The following is a 16,794-nucleotide window of genomic DNA, read 5'->3' as shown; positions in this document are numbered from 1 at the left end:
AGACGGGGTTTCTCCATGTTTGTCAGGCTGGTCGTAAACTCCCAACCTCAGGTGATCCACCCGCCTCGGCCTCTCAAAGTGCTGGGATTCCAGGTGTGAGCCACCGCGCCTGGCCTTAATTAAAAGCGTTCCTTAGGGACATGGATGCAGCTGGAAACCATCATTCTTAGCAAACTATCACAAGAACAGAAAACCAAACACCGCATGTTCTCACTCATAGGTGGGAACTGAACAATGAGATCACTTGGACTCAGGAAGGGGAACATCACACACAGGGGCCTATCATGGGGAGGGGGGAGGGGGGAGGGATTGCATTGGGAGTTATACCTGATGTAAATGATGAGTTGATGGGTGCAGCACACCAACATGGCACAAGTATACATATGTAACAAACCTGCACGTTATGCACATGTACCCTACAACTTAAAGTATAATAATAATAAATAAATAAATAAATAAATAAATAAAATAAAAGCGTACTTAACAGCAAAAGTCACTTTTCTGAAATATGTCAGTCTTCTAGGTTCTAATCTTCTTTCTAGACCATCTTAGTTCATCCTGTAGTTTAGTGTTTCTCAGTGAATCCTTACATCAGAATCTCTGGGTTACTTGTTAAAAAAATGCTTGCACCCTTCTCCAAACATTTAATGAAATTTTAGGGAGCATGTCCAAGAATTGCATTTTAAACAAGTACCTCACGTATGTGGTATGCAGAATAAAGCTTGAGTACCTAGATCTGGAAACAGCATAATTATTAATGTTAAAATAAAAAATCACTGATCTGTCTACTTTGGCAGAATGTAAACATCAGGTTTACAGGGACCATGTCTGCTGTCTCATTTGCCATTATATTCACAGTACCTTGCAAATACTAAATGCTTACTAAATATTTGTTGAGAATGAATGGAACTAATAAGTTTTTTCCTCCCCCACCCCTGACTTTTTTTTTTTTTCTTTAGCAAGCAAGGACTTAGCACAGACTTCTTACTTCATGGCAACCAACAGGTTTATATTTTAATTTTTTTTCTCTTCTATTTTTGGTATAGGACTTTACTTGGGTTTGATACAGTGTGCTATAGACAATTCTCTGGTGAATATTGATTTTTCTGCACAGTTTTCATGTTGTACTTTAAATTTCCATGTTACTTTTTAATTTTCTAAAGTTATGTAATTATTTAGTACTGATTTTTTTGATAACCTACTCAATTCTGCATGATAGTGACTGAAAATCTAATTTGGAGGATTCTGCAATAATAATAATAATTTTTATATATATATATATTTCTTTTTTATTTTTTTTTGAGACGGAGTCTTGCTCGGGCTGGAGTGCAGTGCCGGGATCTCAGCTCACTGCAAGCTCCACCTCCCAGGTTCATGACATTCTCCTGCCTCAGTCTCCTGAGTAGCTGGGACTACAGGCGCCCGCCACCATGCCCGGCTAATTTTTGTGTTTTTAGTAGAGGTGGGGTTTTACTGTGTTAGCCAGGATGGTCTCGATTTCCTGACCTCGTGATCTGCCCACCTCAGCCTCCCAAAGTGCTGGGATTACAGGCGTGAGCCACTGCGCCCAGCCTATATATATATGTGTGTGTGTGTGTATATATATATATATATTTTTTTTTTTTTCTTTTAAAGACAGAGTCTTACTCTGTCTGCCAGGCTGGACTGCAGTGGTGTGATCTTGGCTCACTGCAACCTCTGTCTCCCGGGTTCAAGTGATTCTCCGACCTCAGCCTCTTGAGTAAGCTGGAATTACAGGCTGGCACCACCATGCCTGGCTAATTTTTTTGTATTTTTAGTAGAGATGGGGTTTGGCTATGTTGGCTAGGCTGGTTTCAAACTCCTGGCCTCAAGTGATCCTGCCTGTCTTGATTTTCCAGAGTGCTGGGATTACAGGGGTAAGCCACTGCACCCGGCCAATAATTATATTTTAAAATGTTCCTTTTTCTTCCCCCTCTGTCAATCAACGGGCACTTATGGATGTAAAGCGTTTCAGTCCTTTTCCTTCTTCCCTTTTAAAGAAAAGTAAATGAGACTGTGGGCGCAGTGGCTCACACCTGTAATCCCAGCACATTGGGAGGCCAAAGCTGGTGAATCACTTGAGTCTAGGAGTTCGAGACCAGCCTGGCCAACATGGTGAAACCACATCTTTACTAAAAAATACAAAAATTAGTAGGGCGTGGTGGCACATGCATGTAGTACCAGCTACTTGGGAGGCTGAGGCACTAGAATTGCTTGAATCCAGGAGGCAGAGGTTGCTGTGAGCCGAGATTGCCCCACTGCACTGCAGCCTGGGTGACAGAGAGAGAGAGACTCTGTCTAAAAAAAAGTAACTGATTAGTACATAACTTGTATTACCAAATGACTTGCCCAACATTGTTAGTTAATGGAAACCAAAGATATCCCTAATAACTGTCAGGGCTAAGAAGTTCATTTTTATAGCCTGTTATGAGAAAGTTTTGAAATAAACCAACGTATTTATACTTGAGAGAGTAGTTGTCTATTCATTATTTTAAATAGACCAGAACTATGATTGGTGAGAAACAAATTATTTTTAAGATATTTTCTTAAGTATTTGATTTATGGATTACACAGACCGAAAAGCTTACAATTTTCCTTAGGATCTGAGCTTAGTCTCAGGATAATAGGTAATAAATATTGACTTCTAGGCTTGAATACTGGCCCAGAAGTCAATGTTTTAAAGAACTTGAATTCCCAGCCTTTTTACTTTTTTCATTTTTTTTGGCTCTGGTCAATGTGTAGATTAAGTGATGTGTATTCAAGAGGTGAAAAATGTTGTTACCTGAACAGGTGGGTTAATAGGAAATTATATTGAGTGCTAGATCAGAGCATTGCAGATTTCTTACCCTTCTTACTCTCCTGTGTATTTTTAAGCCTTTTTTTTTTTTTTTTTTTTTTTTTTAAATAATGGAGAGTTTTAGCTTTGGGTTGAGAATTGAGAGCTCATGACACTCTCTGTTTTCTTCCCTCTGATGTCAGCCTGCATTTGACCACATTTAGCCTGCAGTACACACCTCCTGTGGTGGCCTGTGTCTGCATTCATCTGGCTTGCAAGTGGTCCAATTGGGAGATCCCAGTCTCAACTGACGGGAAGCACTGGTGGGAGTATGTTGACGCCACTGTGACCTTGGAACTTTTAGATGGTAAGTTTTAGAGTAAGGGACCTTGAAAAGCACTTGCTGTTGATCTGTCACATAGCTGGCCAAAGGTGACTTGATTCAGATGAAAATAGTTAGTTAGTAGTTGAGGTTATTCTTGTTTCATTACTTCTGTTTCTCTCAGTCTTTCTTGAATGTTCTGTTTTATTTGTAGAACTGACACATGAGTTTCTACAGATTTTGGAGAAAACTCCCAACAGGCTCAAACGCATTTGGAATTGGAGGGTAAGAATCATTACTGTCAGCTTGTGGACAAAATCAATTTCTTTTGACTGCAACAGTGAATATACCAGTATTGAATATTGACCTTAGGTTTGGAATTTCCCTTTTTATAGTTACACAGTAATCATGACTTCCACTTCATACCTTGGATACTGTTGTAGAAGTCAGTGTCTCTATGGGATAGCAGGATTTGCTTTTCATTGTGTAACTCCTGTGATATGATCATTTGGGCAGTAACACTGGTTGAGTATTTTCTGTGTGGAAACTGGTAGGGAAAAAACATGGCTTCTCTGAGTCATGGCTTCTCTGGGTATTGGCTTCTGGTAGAGGCAAGATAGAGAATTACAAGGTTAGAGTTGGTATCATAATACCTACTTATAAAATGGATTTTAGAATTTTGTTTTTATATAGGTTGTAGTCTAAAGTTGTATATCAAATATTTGGCAAAGTCTTAGGAATAATGGAATCATTCCTTTTTTTGTTCAGATATAAAGCTTGTTTTCAGATGTTTCCATTATTTTCTCATAAATCCAGACAGATAAAGTTAATTTCATTCTCCTGAGTTGAGTGAGTGGCAGAGAGTGAGTCTGCCTCTTAGAAGCCTGAGATTAGAAGTAGGCTTGAGAGGCCGGGCATGGTGGCTCATGCCTATAGTCCCAGCACTTTGGTAGGCCAAGGCAGGCAGATCAACTGAGGTCAGGAGTTCGAGACCAGCCTGGCCAACATGGTGAAACCTCGTCTCTATTAAAAATACAAAAATTAGCCAGGCATGGTGATGCATGCCTGTAGTTCCAGCTACTTGGGAGGCTGAGACAGGATAATTGCTTGAACTCGGGATGTTGAGGTTGCAGTGAGCCGAGATTGTGCCACTGCACTCCAGCCTGGGTGACAGAGTGAGACTGTCTCAAACAAACAAACAAAAAACAACAGCAACAACAAAAAAGAAGTAGGCTTGAGAGCACATAGCTCATCTTTTACTTTAGCATAAAACCTCACCAAAATTTCTAGAATTCAGTTATGGACTAACTATAATCATAAGCAGAAGGCATGGATGTTCATTATGAATTTTAGATAAGCATAGATTCTTTGTTGTTGTTACTTTGTAACATTTGGATAGATTGCTGTGATTCTTTTTTTTTTTTTTTTTTTTTTTTGAGACGGAGTCTCACTCTGTCGCCCAGGCTGGAGTGCAGTGGCCGGATCTCAGCTCACTGCAAGCTCCGCCTCCCGGGTTCACGCCATTCTCCTGCCTCAGCCTCCCGAGTAGTTGGGACTACAGGCGCCCGCCGCCTCGCCCGGCTAGTTTTTTGTATTTTTTAGTAGAGACGGGGTTTCACCGTGTTAGCCAGGATGGTCTCGATCTCCTGACCTCGTGATCCACCCGTCTCGGCCTCCCAAAGTGCTGGGATTACAGGCTTGAGCCACCGCGCCCGGCCGATTGCTGTGATTCTTAATTGAAGGTTTTAAAATCTTCTCTTGATGGTAATATTTATTGGATTTCATGTGAGGATAGCGTCCTGCCTGTGGCCTATCCAGAACTTCCAGTGTTGCTGCAAGTACAATCTAGTCATCTCAATGTTTTTTTATTTAGTAAATTACCTAAGTAAAGAGATGCTATTTGCTTCATTCCAGGCATGCGAGGCTGCCAAGAAAACAAAAGCAGATGACCGAGGAACAGATGAAAAGACTTCAGAGCAGACAATCCTCAATATGATTTCTCAGAGCTCTTCAGACACAACCATTGCAGGTTTAATGAGCATGTCAACCTCTTCTACCACAAATGCAGTGCCTTCCCTCCCGGTCTCCGAAGAGTCATCCAGCAACTTAACCAGTGTGGAGATGTTGCCGGGCAAGCGTTGGCTGTCCTCTCAACCTTCTTTCAAACTAGAACCTACTCAGGGTCATCGGACTAGTGAGAATTTAGCACTTACAGGAGTTGATCATTCCTTACCACAGGATGGTTCAAATACATTTATTTCCCAGAAGCAGAGTAGTAAGAGTGTGCCGTCAGCTAAAGTGTCACTGAAAGAATACCGTGCAAAGCATGCAGAAGAGTTGGCTGCCCAGAAGAGGCAACTGGAGAATATGGAAGCCAATGTGAAGTCACAATATGCATATGCTGCCCAGAATCTCCTTTCTCATCATGATAGCCATTCTTCAGTCATTCTAAAAATGCCCATAGAGGGTTCAGAAAACCCTGAGCGGCCTTTTCTGGAAAAGGCTGACAAAACAGCTTTCAAAATGAGAATCCCAGTGGCAGGTGGAGATAAAGCTGCCTCTTCAAAACCAGAGGAGATAAAAATGCGCATAAAAGTCCATGCTGCAGCTGATAAGCACAATTCTGTAGAGGACAGTGTTACAAAGAGCCGAGAGTACAAAGAAAAGCACAAGACTCACCCATCTAATCATCATCATCATCATAATCATCACTCACACAAGCACTCTCATTCCCAACTTCCAGTTGGTACTGGGAACAAACGTCCAGGTGATCCAAAACATAGTAGCCAGACAAGCAACTTAGCACATAAAACCTATAGCTTGTCTAGTTCTTTTTCCTCTTCCAGTTCTACTCGCAAAAGGGGACCCTCTGAAGAGACTGGAGGGGCTGTGTTTGATCATCCAGCCAAGATTGCCAAGAGTACTAAATCCTCTTCCCTAAATTTCTCCTTCCCTTCACTTCCTACAATGGCTCAGATGCCTGGGCATAGCTCAGACACAAGCGGGCTTTCCTTTTCACAGCCCAGCTGTAAAACTCGAGTCCCTCATTCGAAACTGGATAAAGGGCCCACTGGGGCCAATGGTCACAACACGACCCAGACCATAGACTATCAAGATACTGTGAATATGCTTCACTCCCTGCTCAGTGCCCAGGGTGTTCAGCCCACTCAGCCCACTGCATTTGAATTTGTTCGTCCTTATAGTGAATATCTGAATCCTCGGGCTGGTGGAATCTCCTCAAGATCCGGCAATACAGACAAACCCCGGCCACCACCACCTCTGCCATCAGAACCTCCACCACCACTTCCACCTCTTCCTAAGTGAAAAAAGAAAAAGAAGAGGAGAAAAAAACTTCTTTAAAAAACCACGTACTTTTTCGTTTTTTTTTTGAACTAAGAAAATTACTTATGAAATATGTCATCCTTCTTGGACTAGGGAATAAATTGATATTGAGACATAGTTAGGAGGGTGGTAGAAGGCGTTGGCTATTATATCTGCTGTCTCATGCATTTAACTATTTTCTTACAGTTTTTACTGGTATTAGGTGTTGAAGCTGTGAAGGATTAAGGACACTTTCTGAATTCTTGGCCTCTCCACCATCTAATTAGGTTGATTGGAGTTGATATCTTCCCTCTTCTTGCCAGAGCCGGAAAATGGAGGGTTTGTTGTATCAGACAATTGTGGATCCTTTTGGTGTTTAATATATCAGAAGAGAGGAAGTATTTAAACGTCAAAATCTTTTAATAGACTTAAAAAAAATAATTTAAAGAAAGTAAGTTATCTGTTTAGTTTTTTTATATGATCGGGAAGGGGATAGGGATTTTGCTGTGTGTATGTGATACATAGCAGTGACTCCTGGTGGGTGGGATTGGAGGGTGGGAATGTGTGAGGGTGGGTGGGAGGGTAGGTTTTTGGCTAGGAGTTCTGAAATAGGCTCAGGCCACTCCAAGTGTTCAGATTTTTAAGTGTGTATGTAAGTGTGGATATGTGTGTTCTTAAGTGTGTGTGTTTAAAAATCATGTTTTATCTTTCCCTCCCTGTTCCTTACCATTTTCATTTTCCAGCAGTCTACTACAGAAAAACATGGTTGGCCTTGAGAACATAAAGGAAGAGGCATGTATTTGACATGGTTTTTTTCCCTTTCTTTATGTTATAATTGAGTAGTAGCCCTCTAATTTATAGTTTGGGCAAGTACAGCCAATACCCTGACTTTTAACTTCATTATGAGAACTTCCTTTTTACCCGCTTTTTTGTTTTTGTGCAAAACAGAGATGGGGTTGAGGAAGGAGGGTTGGTGAGCAAGGCCAGCTTCTGCCCTACAGAATTGGGTGTGTCTTTTTTTCAAGTGAGGCTTTGGGAAAGTGTTCAAATGAGAGCAGTCTTAAGGTCTGTAAGAGATGGGGAATGTACTATGTATATCCTGCCTGTGAAAGCCTAAACCATATGGGAGAAGCTAGAGGATACTAAAAACAATGAAATTGTGATTTGGAAGTTTTAGAACATTGTTTTAAAAATTACATTATAAATGTAAGACATGCTTTTATCTGTATATCTGAAGGGAAACAGCTGCATCCTCAAGTTTTTGCAGCCTATATGACTTGAGTTTGGAGCTTGGGAATTTAACAGTACTGGTGCCATGAGAATGAGCAAAGCCTAGCCAATGGATACTATTATATTTAGATTGTTCATCTTTGGTAGCTTTAGATTCTTGATAGAGGTTCTTAAGATTTCTGAGTCCTTTATAAAAATAGGTCAAGAGTCCTGTTGTTATGGAGGCTTGATTATCCCAGATATTAGGAGTGAACATTTTTGATAAATCTTTCAGAAAATCTTGGCTAGAAAGAATTCTAAGTTAGCTGTCTAAGTACTAAAAACTACCTAGCCAGAGATCATTTAATGAGATATTCTTTGATCTTCATTGCATTTTTTTGCTCTGGAAAGGATGGTGCAATTTGAGTTTGTCTTTGTGATTTGATTGCAGCTTCCTTCATGCCAAGTATTTTTTAGGGAGAGGTTGAATTAGTTTTCATTTGGAAGTCATAGGGAGACAGGAGTTGTACTTGTGCTGCTACTTGCCAGGAACAGGTTGGGAAGAAAATTGTGGCTGTTGGAATTGATGATGTACTGGCCTAATATAGAAAGGAATTTGTAGGCAGGAGTAAACATTAACTGGCGGTGGGTTAGTGCCCTGCATCTTGCATATTTGAACTGTCTAGAGTTCCTGCCATTGCTGGGTATAAAATGAGGAGCTCTCTGTCGACCTGTAAATCATTAATATTTCTTGACTTGGAGTGTCACTTCACTTTATAGATGACATTTTCCTCTTTCCCCTTGATATTTTCTGTGTTGTGTTAGATAATTGGTAGATACATAGTTGTGGTTTAGTACATTTAGGGCTTCTATTTATTTAGATTTTGTTTGGTGGAGTCTGTTTCCAAAAGGGAATGTGCCGTTTAGTCTGCATCTGTATCTTTGTGGAATTGATGATCACTGGTTTGATTTTGAAAAATGTCTTTTCCAGCTTTTAGTTACTCTCATCAAATGTCACATATTTTCTAATCACATGCACTCCTTTACTACAGAGGCACATACTCATTTGGCCTCATAGCAGTTCTCCATGGCCATACTGTAGTAAAGTTCCTTAGAACTTTGTCAGGAGTGAACTAGAAAAAAGTGCTTACTAGGGCCTAAGAGTTGCTTTGTGCTGTGTAGTCTGGCCTTTGCACTAGTAGATCATTGCTGACATAGGTCAGTTTAGAGACCTTTCTGTGTTAATGCCTCCTGGTACTGTCTTAAGATACATACAATGTCTGTTTTTAGACCTATGCATATGTCATGAAGCTCCTTGTGGGCTCTGCATGAAGCTGCTGCTTTGTTTTTGGGTTAACAGATGTGCCTGTCAACTAGCATGTGTATTGTCCAAATTCCATAAACTTAAGTTTTTTAAGGGCTGTGTGGTTTCTGAGCTCTATGTGTCTTTCCTATCCTTATACCTTCAAAGGGTGAGAAATGAGATGTATACATCTGGTAAAGTTAGTCTGGTAAACATGGCTTTTCGTTTCTTCATTTAACCTAGACTGTCAAAAATAAGTGATGGTGATAAGTAGGCCTGGAGCCTCAGCTTCTGTAAATCTCATTTCTAAAATTTTGCTAGACTCGTGTTGGCAAAAACAAATACCTGTGGATTGTCCTTAAGGCTTTTAATCAGATATCTGTGTTGCTGTTAGCTGAACTGTAGTGAAGCATCGATCTAAATTGGTCTTCTGAAGTATCAGTTATGCTTTTGAGTTTAGAAAATGCTTAGGTGTTAGTCTAGTCTTGCCATTCATGAATCAGTGTGTGTCCATATCAGACAGCCTCAACTTCTTTTTTCTTCCTTTTTAAAAATGATTTTAGTGTTTTGATTTAGTGTATATTACATAGTTCAGTATTACTGGCTTTACCAGTGTTGACAGAACAATTTTAAATCTCCAGTTGCAAACAGCAATGGATTAGGATATGGAAATAAAATCATGGTGACATCACTGCTGAGTTATCTTAAACCTCTGCTACTTAATTCTCCATATTGAAATGCATACTCCTCCACATACATGGCTTCTAGGTAAAGGCAATTGTAGAGGGGCCCTGTCTGTCCCAGTATGGTTGGATTTTAAACATATCTGTGTTTCCGTTATTATGGGAACTGATTAATATTTACAATTTTTTTTGTTTATGAGTTATTTTGATACTAATACTAGGAAAAGAGAGAATCTAGAACATCTTGAAGTTGGAATACAAATTTTATTCTTTTGGTCTTGGGAGAATTTAAGCAGTCTATGCAACTCATCAAATGATGAGAAATAGCCCTCCGAGGTTCCAGTAAGCTTTCAGTGACTTTGATACCTCCCCAAGTTTCTTGAGTTGCTGCTTGTTAACACCCAGCTTTTAACTGAGTGTTTGCTCCTGATGGTTTAGGAGATTTTCATATTGTATCACACTGTCAGGTTTTATTTTGTCTTTTTATCCCTCCGTGGATGTGAGTTTCAAACAAGCATAGTACAGTAATCCTGCCTGATCAAGAGTAGTCTGGAATGAGACTTATTTTTTGAGAGGGAGAGTTCTCCATTTTAATGTTTCTAAAGTTTTTCATATGAACTTGGCATTGGAAAAGGGAGGTAAAGAAAAAGGACGTTTACTAAAAGCAGTGTCTACTCTTCCCCTTTATGAGTGTGTATTCATGGCTAATAAAAAGAGGAGGACTCTCGGGTTTTGTGTTGCCATGTTAAGCATGGAGAGGGATGCTTGACAGCATGCTAATTGAAGCCAGAGCAAGTATGTCCTTCATCAGGTAATCAGGAACTCTTCAGCTGAAGCTGAGGAACTAACTGATTAGTTGTTGATTGATCATAATGTAATTGGTTACAAAGCGGAAGTGCTGGCTGGCTTAAGTACCCAAAGAAAAGAATGTAGCAGCCTAACTTAGTGTTACCATGTGTTTCTGAATTTGAAACTGACCTTTTTTCCCACCCTACTTCACACACCTAAAACTGTTTTCTTGTCAGACCAAAGAGCAAAAAGAAAAAAAAAAGTAAAACACTTTACCAATCTATGTCACTCAGGTACAATTTTGTGGTGAGATTTTTGTCTGTTCTCTTTGTATTGCTCTTAAGAGTCCTTTCTCAGCATATTATTCTGCCATTGCCTCTGTCTTCCTTGGGGCACCTCAGCTCTGGATGCTACCCCTGGGATATCTACTGCTGTTATGTGAATGATAGGATGTAAATGACCATTATAGTAAGGGCTCTTTGTAAAAAATTCAAAAAATTTAAAAAGGATGTATACATTTTATAGTCTGGCTATCAGTTTGATATCTTGCTGTCAAGTATGTTTCTCAAGCTGTATTTATCCATCCCCTCAATAAATGTTAATGGTAAAACACTCATTTGATTGTTTATGTGTACTGTCCTCAAATTAGTCCTTAGTCTTTTTGTTTGTTTGTTTTTGAGACGGAGTCTAGCTCTGTCGCCCAGGCTAGAGAGTACAGTGGCGTGATCTCGGCTCACTGCAACCTCTGCTTCCCGAGTTCAAGCGATTCTCCTGCCTCAGCCTCCTGAGTTGCTGGAATTACAGGCGCCTACCACTACGCCCAGCTAATTTTTGTATTTTTAGTAGAGACGGGGTTTCACTGTGTTGGCCAGGCTGGTCTTGAACTCTTGACCTCAGGTGATCTACCCACCTTGGCCTCCCAAAGTGCTGGGATTACAGGCGTGAGCCACTGCGCCCAGCCTAGTCCTTAGTTTATAACTGTAATTTTATTGATATGTTTACAATTTTGTTTCAGTTTTTATATTAGTATGTTTTCTTATTGTGCAAGATCCTGTGGGAATTGAGTCCATTGGAAAGACCCAAGATTTGTCGATCAGTAAACCCAGTAGTATGAAGTATGTTGTAGTCAAAGGGAAGAAAAAAACCCTCACTCTATATTGTTACACGAATACCTGGAAGAGTAACTTGTACACAAAAAAATTATAGCACTAACAGATGATGGCAGCATGTACGCATGTACTGCTTATCTTGCAAGCATTATCAACATGATTCATAATTGTATACGTGGTTCTTTGAAAAGCCTGACATGTTAGTACAGACATAGCATTGTATCTGGAAGGAAATAAACTTTGAAGAAAAAACCATTCTTGGTAGTGCCTGCAAAAATTGATAGCGAATACTCATCCTGAGACATAATAAGACCACATTTACAAGGTAAGTCTTGTAAATTACACACTGAAAATAAAGAACTTTTATGCTAAAGTACTCCATACTTACTACACAAAGTTAGTAATAGATATAGTTTGAAAGCTTTAAAAGGAAAAAAATAAATAATGATACTTCTGAAAAGTCACTTGAGTCGTTTCTTCTCCAATTTTCTAAAATAAAGTAGCTAATTTTACAAACAGTATGTATACCTCTCCTGAAAAAACTATGAAATCAGAAATCTTTGCAGAATTTGCTGACAGTTTAGGAAGATGCCAACAGTTTAGGAATTCTGGTGTGGTTTGAAGCACTCCCCTGCTTTTCATTCATTCCTGTAGAAAATACTACCTACTTCCCAGCACTTTGGAGGCTGAGGTGGGAGGATTGCTTGAGGCCAGGAGTTCAAGACCAACCTGAGCAACAAAGTGAGACCTCATCTCTGCACACACAAATTAGCCAGGCACAGTAGTGTATAGTCCCAGCTACTAGGGAGGCTGAGGAGGGAAGATTGTTTGAGCCCAGCAGTTGAAGGCTGCAGTGTTTGAGCCCAGCAGTTGAAGGCTGCAGTGAGCCATGATTGCACCATTGCACTCCTGTGGGGCTATGGATCTATACCCAGTCTCGGGAAAAAAAAGAAAAAAAAAAACTTCCTACTAACTGCTGTGGACTGTTTACTAATGGGAATATGGCAGTAAGCAGACATTCTGCCGTCAAAGAATTTACAAATAAGTAAAACAGTATGTCAGGTGGTGATAAGCACTTAAAATTTTTTTTTCTTTTTGAAACAGTCTCACTGTCTCCCAGGCCAGAGTGCAGTGGCAAGATAACGGTTCACTGCATCCTTGACCTCCCTAGGCTCAAGTGATCCTCCCATCTCAGCCTCCTGAGTAACTAAGACTACAGGTGTGCACCACCACATCTGGCTATTTTTTTAAGAGATGGGGTCATCCAATGTTGCCCAGGCTGGTCTTGAACTCCTGAGCTTAAATGATCTGCCCACCTGGGCCTCCTTCACTCTTGTTGGGATTTTAGGTGTGAGCCACTGCACCTGGCCATAATAAGCACTTTGGGACTAAAGCAGAAAATAGGACCTAGGGATGTGTGTGTGCATGTGTGTGTGTAGGTAAGTAGGGCTGTTGGAATTGGAAAAAAGGTGGCTAGGGAAGGCTTCATGACCAGAAGCCTCATGACCTTTAGAGAAGACCTGAAGGAGGTGACAGCAAGTCATGGGAATAACTAGGATAAGATCATTCCAGGAAATGTGAGGCATCAAAGGTTCTGAGGTGAGAATATGCTGATATGTTTGAGAAATAGCAAGGAAGCCAGTGTAGCTGGTATAGGAATGAGTAGGGAGGGGGTATTGGAGAGGGGAGAGTAGCAGGATATGAGGTTAGAGAGGCAATAGAAAGCCAAATACAACAGGACCTTGTATGAAGACTGAGTGAATGGAACAGACACTATTGGAAAGTTTTGAGAAGGGAAGTGACATCCAACTTAGGTTTTAAAATGTTCATTTGGGCTGCTGTGTTGAAAATAGATTATAGGAGTCAAGGGCAAGGAGCTCTCACAACAATTTAAGAGATGAGGGTGGCTTGGACAGGTTAGAAGTACCCAAGGTAATGAGAAGTGATACATCTTTTTTTTTTTCTTTGAGATTTTGAGATGGAGTTTTGCTCTTGTTGCCCAGGCTGGAATGGAATGGTGCGATCTCGGCTCACTGCAACCTCTGCCTCCCAGATTCAAGCGATTCTCCTGCCTCAGCCTCCCAAGTAGCTGGGATTACAGGCATGCACCACCACACCCAGCTAATTTTGTATTTTTAGTAGACACAGGGTTTCACCATGTTGGCCAGGCTGATCCTGAGCTCCTGACCTCAGGTGATCCACTCGCCGCAGCCTCCCAAAGTACTGGGATTACAGGTGTGAGCCACCTCGCTCGGCCGAGAAGTGATATATCTTGAAGATGGAGCTAATAGGATTTGCTATTAGATAGAAGAGAAAGAAGTCAAGGATAACTCCCAGTGTTTGTCCTGACCAACGGGAAGGTTGGGGTTGTCATATACTGAGGTAGAGATGACTACAGGAGTAGCGGGAGGTTGGCTTTAACATTAAATTTGAAATGCCAATTAGACATCCAAGTGGAGATGCCTACTGGACAGATGACTAGAGAGTCAAGTTCAAAGGAGGGGTCCAGGCTGGATATACACATTTGGGAGATATCAGCTTATGAATGGGATGAAACAGAGTGAGATAAGTAAAGGAGTAGTAGTAGAAAATAGAAATGTTCAGTGTTTAGAATTGGGGAAAAGAGAGAAACAAGAGACAGAGAGTGGGTGACTATGATGTAGACGGGAAACTAGGAAGAGTATGGAGATCTAGAAAGAGTATGGAGTTCTAAGGAGGAGGAGTGGCCAAGTGTGTTAAATATTGCAAAGTGGTCTAATAAGATGAGGCCTGAAAACATCATTAGAATTAGCAAGGAGAAGGTCTTTGATAACTTTTTTTTTTGGGACAGTCTTGCTCTGTCACCTAGACTGGAGTGCAGTGGCACGATCTTGGCTCACTGCACCCTCTGCCTCCTGGGTTCAAGCGATTCTCCTGCTCAGCCTCCCAAGTAGCTGGGATTAAGGCACGTGCCACCACACCTGGCTAGTTTTTGTACTTTTAGCAGAGATGGGGTTTCACCATGTTGGCCAGGCTGGTCTTGAACTCCTGGCCTCAGGTGATCCACCCGCCTCGGACTCTCAAAGTGCTGTGATTATAGGCGTGAGCCACCGTGCCCAGCCGCTTTCATCTTTTTTTTTTTTTTTCCTCACTTTTCTCTAGGATTAGCCCCCCAAACTCGTTTCCTAATCCCTATTTATAAATAGCTTCTGGTCTACTTTCACCTCTTCAATAGCTACAAAGTGTTCGGTGAATTAAAAATAACCATCTACCTCCAGCCTGGGCCACAGAGGAGACTCCATCTCAAAAAGAAGAAGAAAAGCCATCTACTTTGTTAAACAGAACAAAGAATTTGCTGACATCTTGAGCTTTTAATATCTGCTCCCTCCTTTCACTTAGAAGTGGTTCTAGGCCGGGCGTGGTGGCTCACGCCTGTAATCCCAGCACTTTGGGAGCCCGAGGTGGGCAGATCACGAGGTCAGGAGTTCAAGACCAGCCTGGCCAATATGGTGAAACCCCGTCTCCACTAAAAATATAAAAAAATTAGCCGAGCACGGTGGCGCACACCTGTTGTCCCAGTTACTGGGGGGAGGCTGAGGAAGAAGAATCACTTGAACCCGGGAGGCGGAGGTTGCAGCGAGCGGAGATTATGCCACTGCACCCCAGCCTGGGCGACAGAGCAAGACTCGGTCACAAGAAAAAAAAAAAAAAAAAAAAGGAAGTGGTTCTAAATAGTAATATTTTGTCTGTCTTGGACTTACAAAAAGGATTCTTTTTTCAACTAAGACCTTCAGTAAATTCATTAAAAGAAAGTCTTTGTTTCTTCCCCATCTATTCCTGTGTCTCTTCATATTGTTCACTACGGTAGTTTTAATGTTGCTTTTTGATATTACTACATTTGGTTGCAGATTCGGATTCCCAAGTTTTCTGTGACATGATTGCCTCTGGCTATTTTTAAATTATAGGGTGTTTGTAACAAAACATCTTTTTTGTACTCCTGAGGGTTGGTCTGTTTGCTTATGTATATAAATCATTGTTGTTAATATTATGTTTGTATTGCATCCATAATCCCAAACTATCCTAGAATGTTCACTCCAAGAGAGCAGGGTTATCTTCCTTGTTCTCTCCTGGCACTTAGGTGCTCAATAAATATTTGTTGAATGAATGAATTTCAGGCCTTCTGAGATCGAACTCCTGAGCTCAGGCGATCTTCCCACCTCAGCTTCTCGAAGTGCTGGGATTACAGGGGTGAACCATGACGCTCAGCCTGAGTGTTTTTCTTGAGGGCTGTAGAATCTTTATGCTCACTTCCACTGTGACTTATGCTCACTTGCTTATTAGGCATGGATAAAACATCTTTCTTAAACTGACAGCAGATAAGGGATGCTGGAAGGCAAAAAATGTCTAGAAGGGTTATGGGAAGAAAGCGAGGAATCATTTCTACAAGTGGCAGAGATGACAGAAAGATGCTTTAAAACTAAAAATCCTTAAAGGATGGTATGATTGGTATTGTGTCTGTCGTTATGATACCTGCATTATTTAGCATGGAATTTTAAAGACAGGGTACACAGTTATGAGAAGCAGCCCTAAACTAGAACAAATATTTCCTTATTCTCAGTCCAATGCTCTTTACTATATAAGCGGCAATAAGGGATGAAGGATGTTGAGTTCAAATTCGTCTTCTTTTCCCATTTACTAGCTATGTCCCATTCTGTTCCTCAGTCCTCTTATCTGTAAAATTGACATAATACTAATCTCTACCTCTTAGGGTTGCTTTGAAAAATTCAATGAATTTATATATGTAATTCCCAGAATCAGTAAACACCCAAAAAATGTTTCTCAGGGTTCTTGACACCAAATGTTCAGTACATGTATTGAACTGTTCACAAAAGAAAACTAAAGACGTTTTATGTGCAAACAGTGATCCTGGCCGGGCGCGGTGGCTCACGCCTGTAATTCCAGCACTTTGGGAGGCCGAGGCGGGCGGATCACCTGAGGTCGGGAGTTCGAGACCAGCCTGACCAACATGGAGAAACCCCGTCTCTACTAAAAAATACAAAATTAGCCGGACGTGGTGGCACATGCCTATAATCCCAGCCACTAGGGAGGCTGAGGCAGGAGAATCGCTTGAACCTGGGAGGCGGAGGTTGCAGTGAGCCGAGATTGTGCCATTGCACTCCAGCCTGGGCAAAAAGAGTGAAACTCCATCTCAAAAACAAAACAAAAAACAAAAAACAAAAACAGTGATCCTCCAGCCTCTGTCTATGTCTGATTTAAAAAAA

At 41.0% G+C, this 16,794-nt stretch overlaps 1 protein-coding gene across 5 annotated transcripts in view; it reads left to right on the top strand.

Moving 5' to 3' along the window:
- CCNT1 (cyclin T1) overlaps positions 1-11,036 on the top strand; it is a 34,379-nt gene extending 23,343 nt beyond the window's left edge. For 3 of the 5 annotated variants that reach the window (XR_012420185.1, XM_074006756.1, XM_074006755.1), the window contains 3 exons: positions 960-1,005; positions 3,334-3,404; positions 5,034-6,454. Coding sequence is in view for 4 of the 5 variants with exons in the window: in XM_074006756.1 (XP_073862857.1) it covers positions 5,112-6,443 (1,332 nt within the window). In the remaining variant the exon portion in view is untranslated. Of the gene's footprint in view, positions 1-959; positions 1,006-3,000; positions 3,165-3,333; positions 3,405-5,033 lie in introns of all 5 variants that reach the window. The other 2 variants (XM_045365155.3, XM_005570717.5) reach the window with 1 other exon arrangement.
- The last annotated feature ends 5,758 nt before the right edge of the window (positions 11,037-16,794 follow it).

Source organism: Macaca fascicularis, chromosome 11 (genome assembly GCF_037993035.2).
Source record: "Macaca fascicularis isolate 582-1 chromosome 11, T2T-MFA8v1.1".
Taxonomy (NCBI): domain Eukaryota; kingdom Metazoa; phylum Chordata; class Mammalia; order Primates; family Cercopithecidae; genus Macaca; species Macaca fascicularis.
The sequence above is the reverse complement of the archived record's forward strand: the minus strand, read 5'-3'. Positions and strand labels throughout refer to the sequence as shown.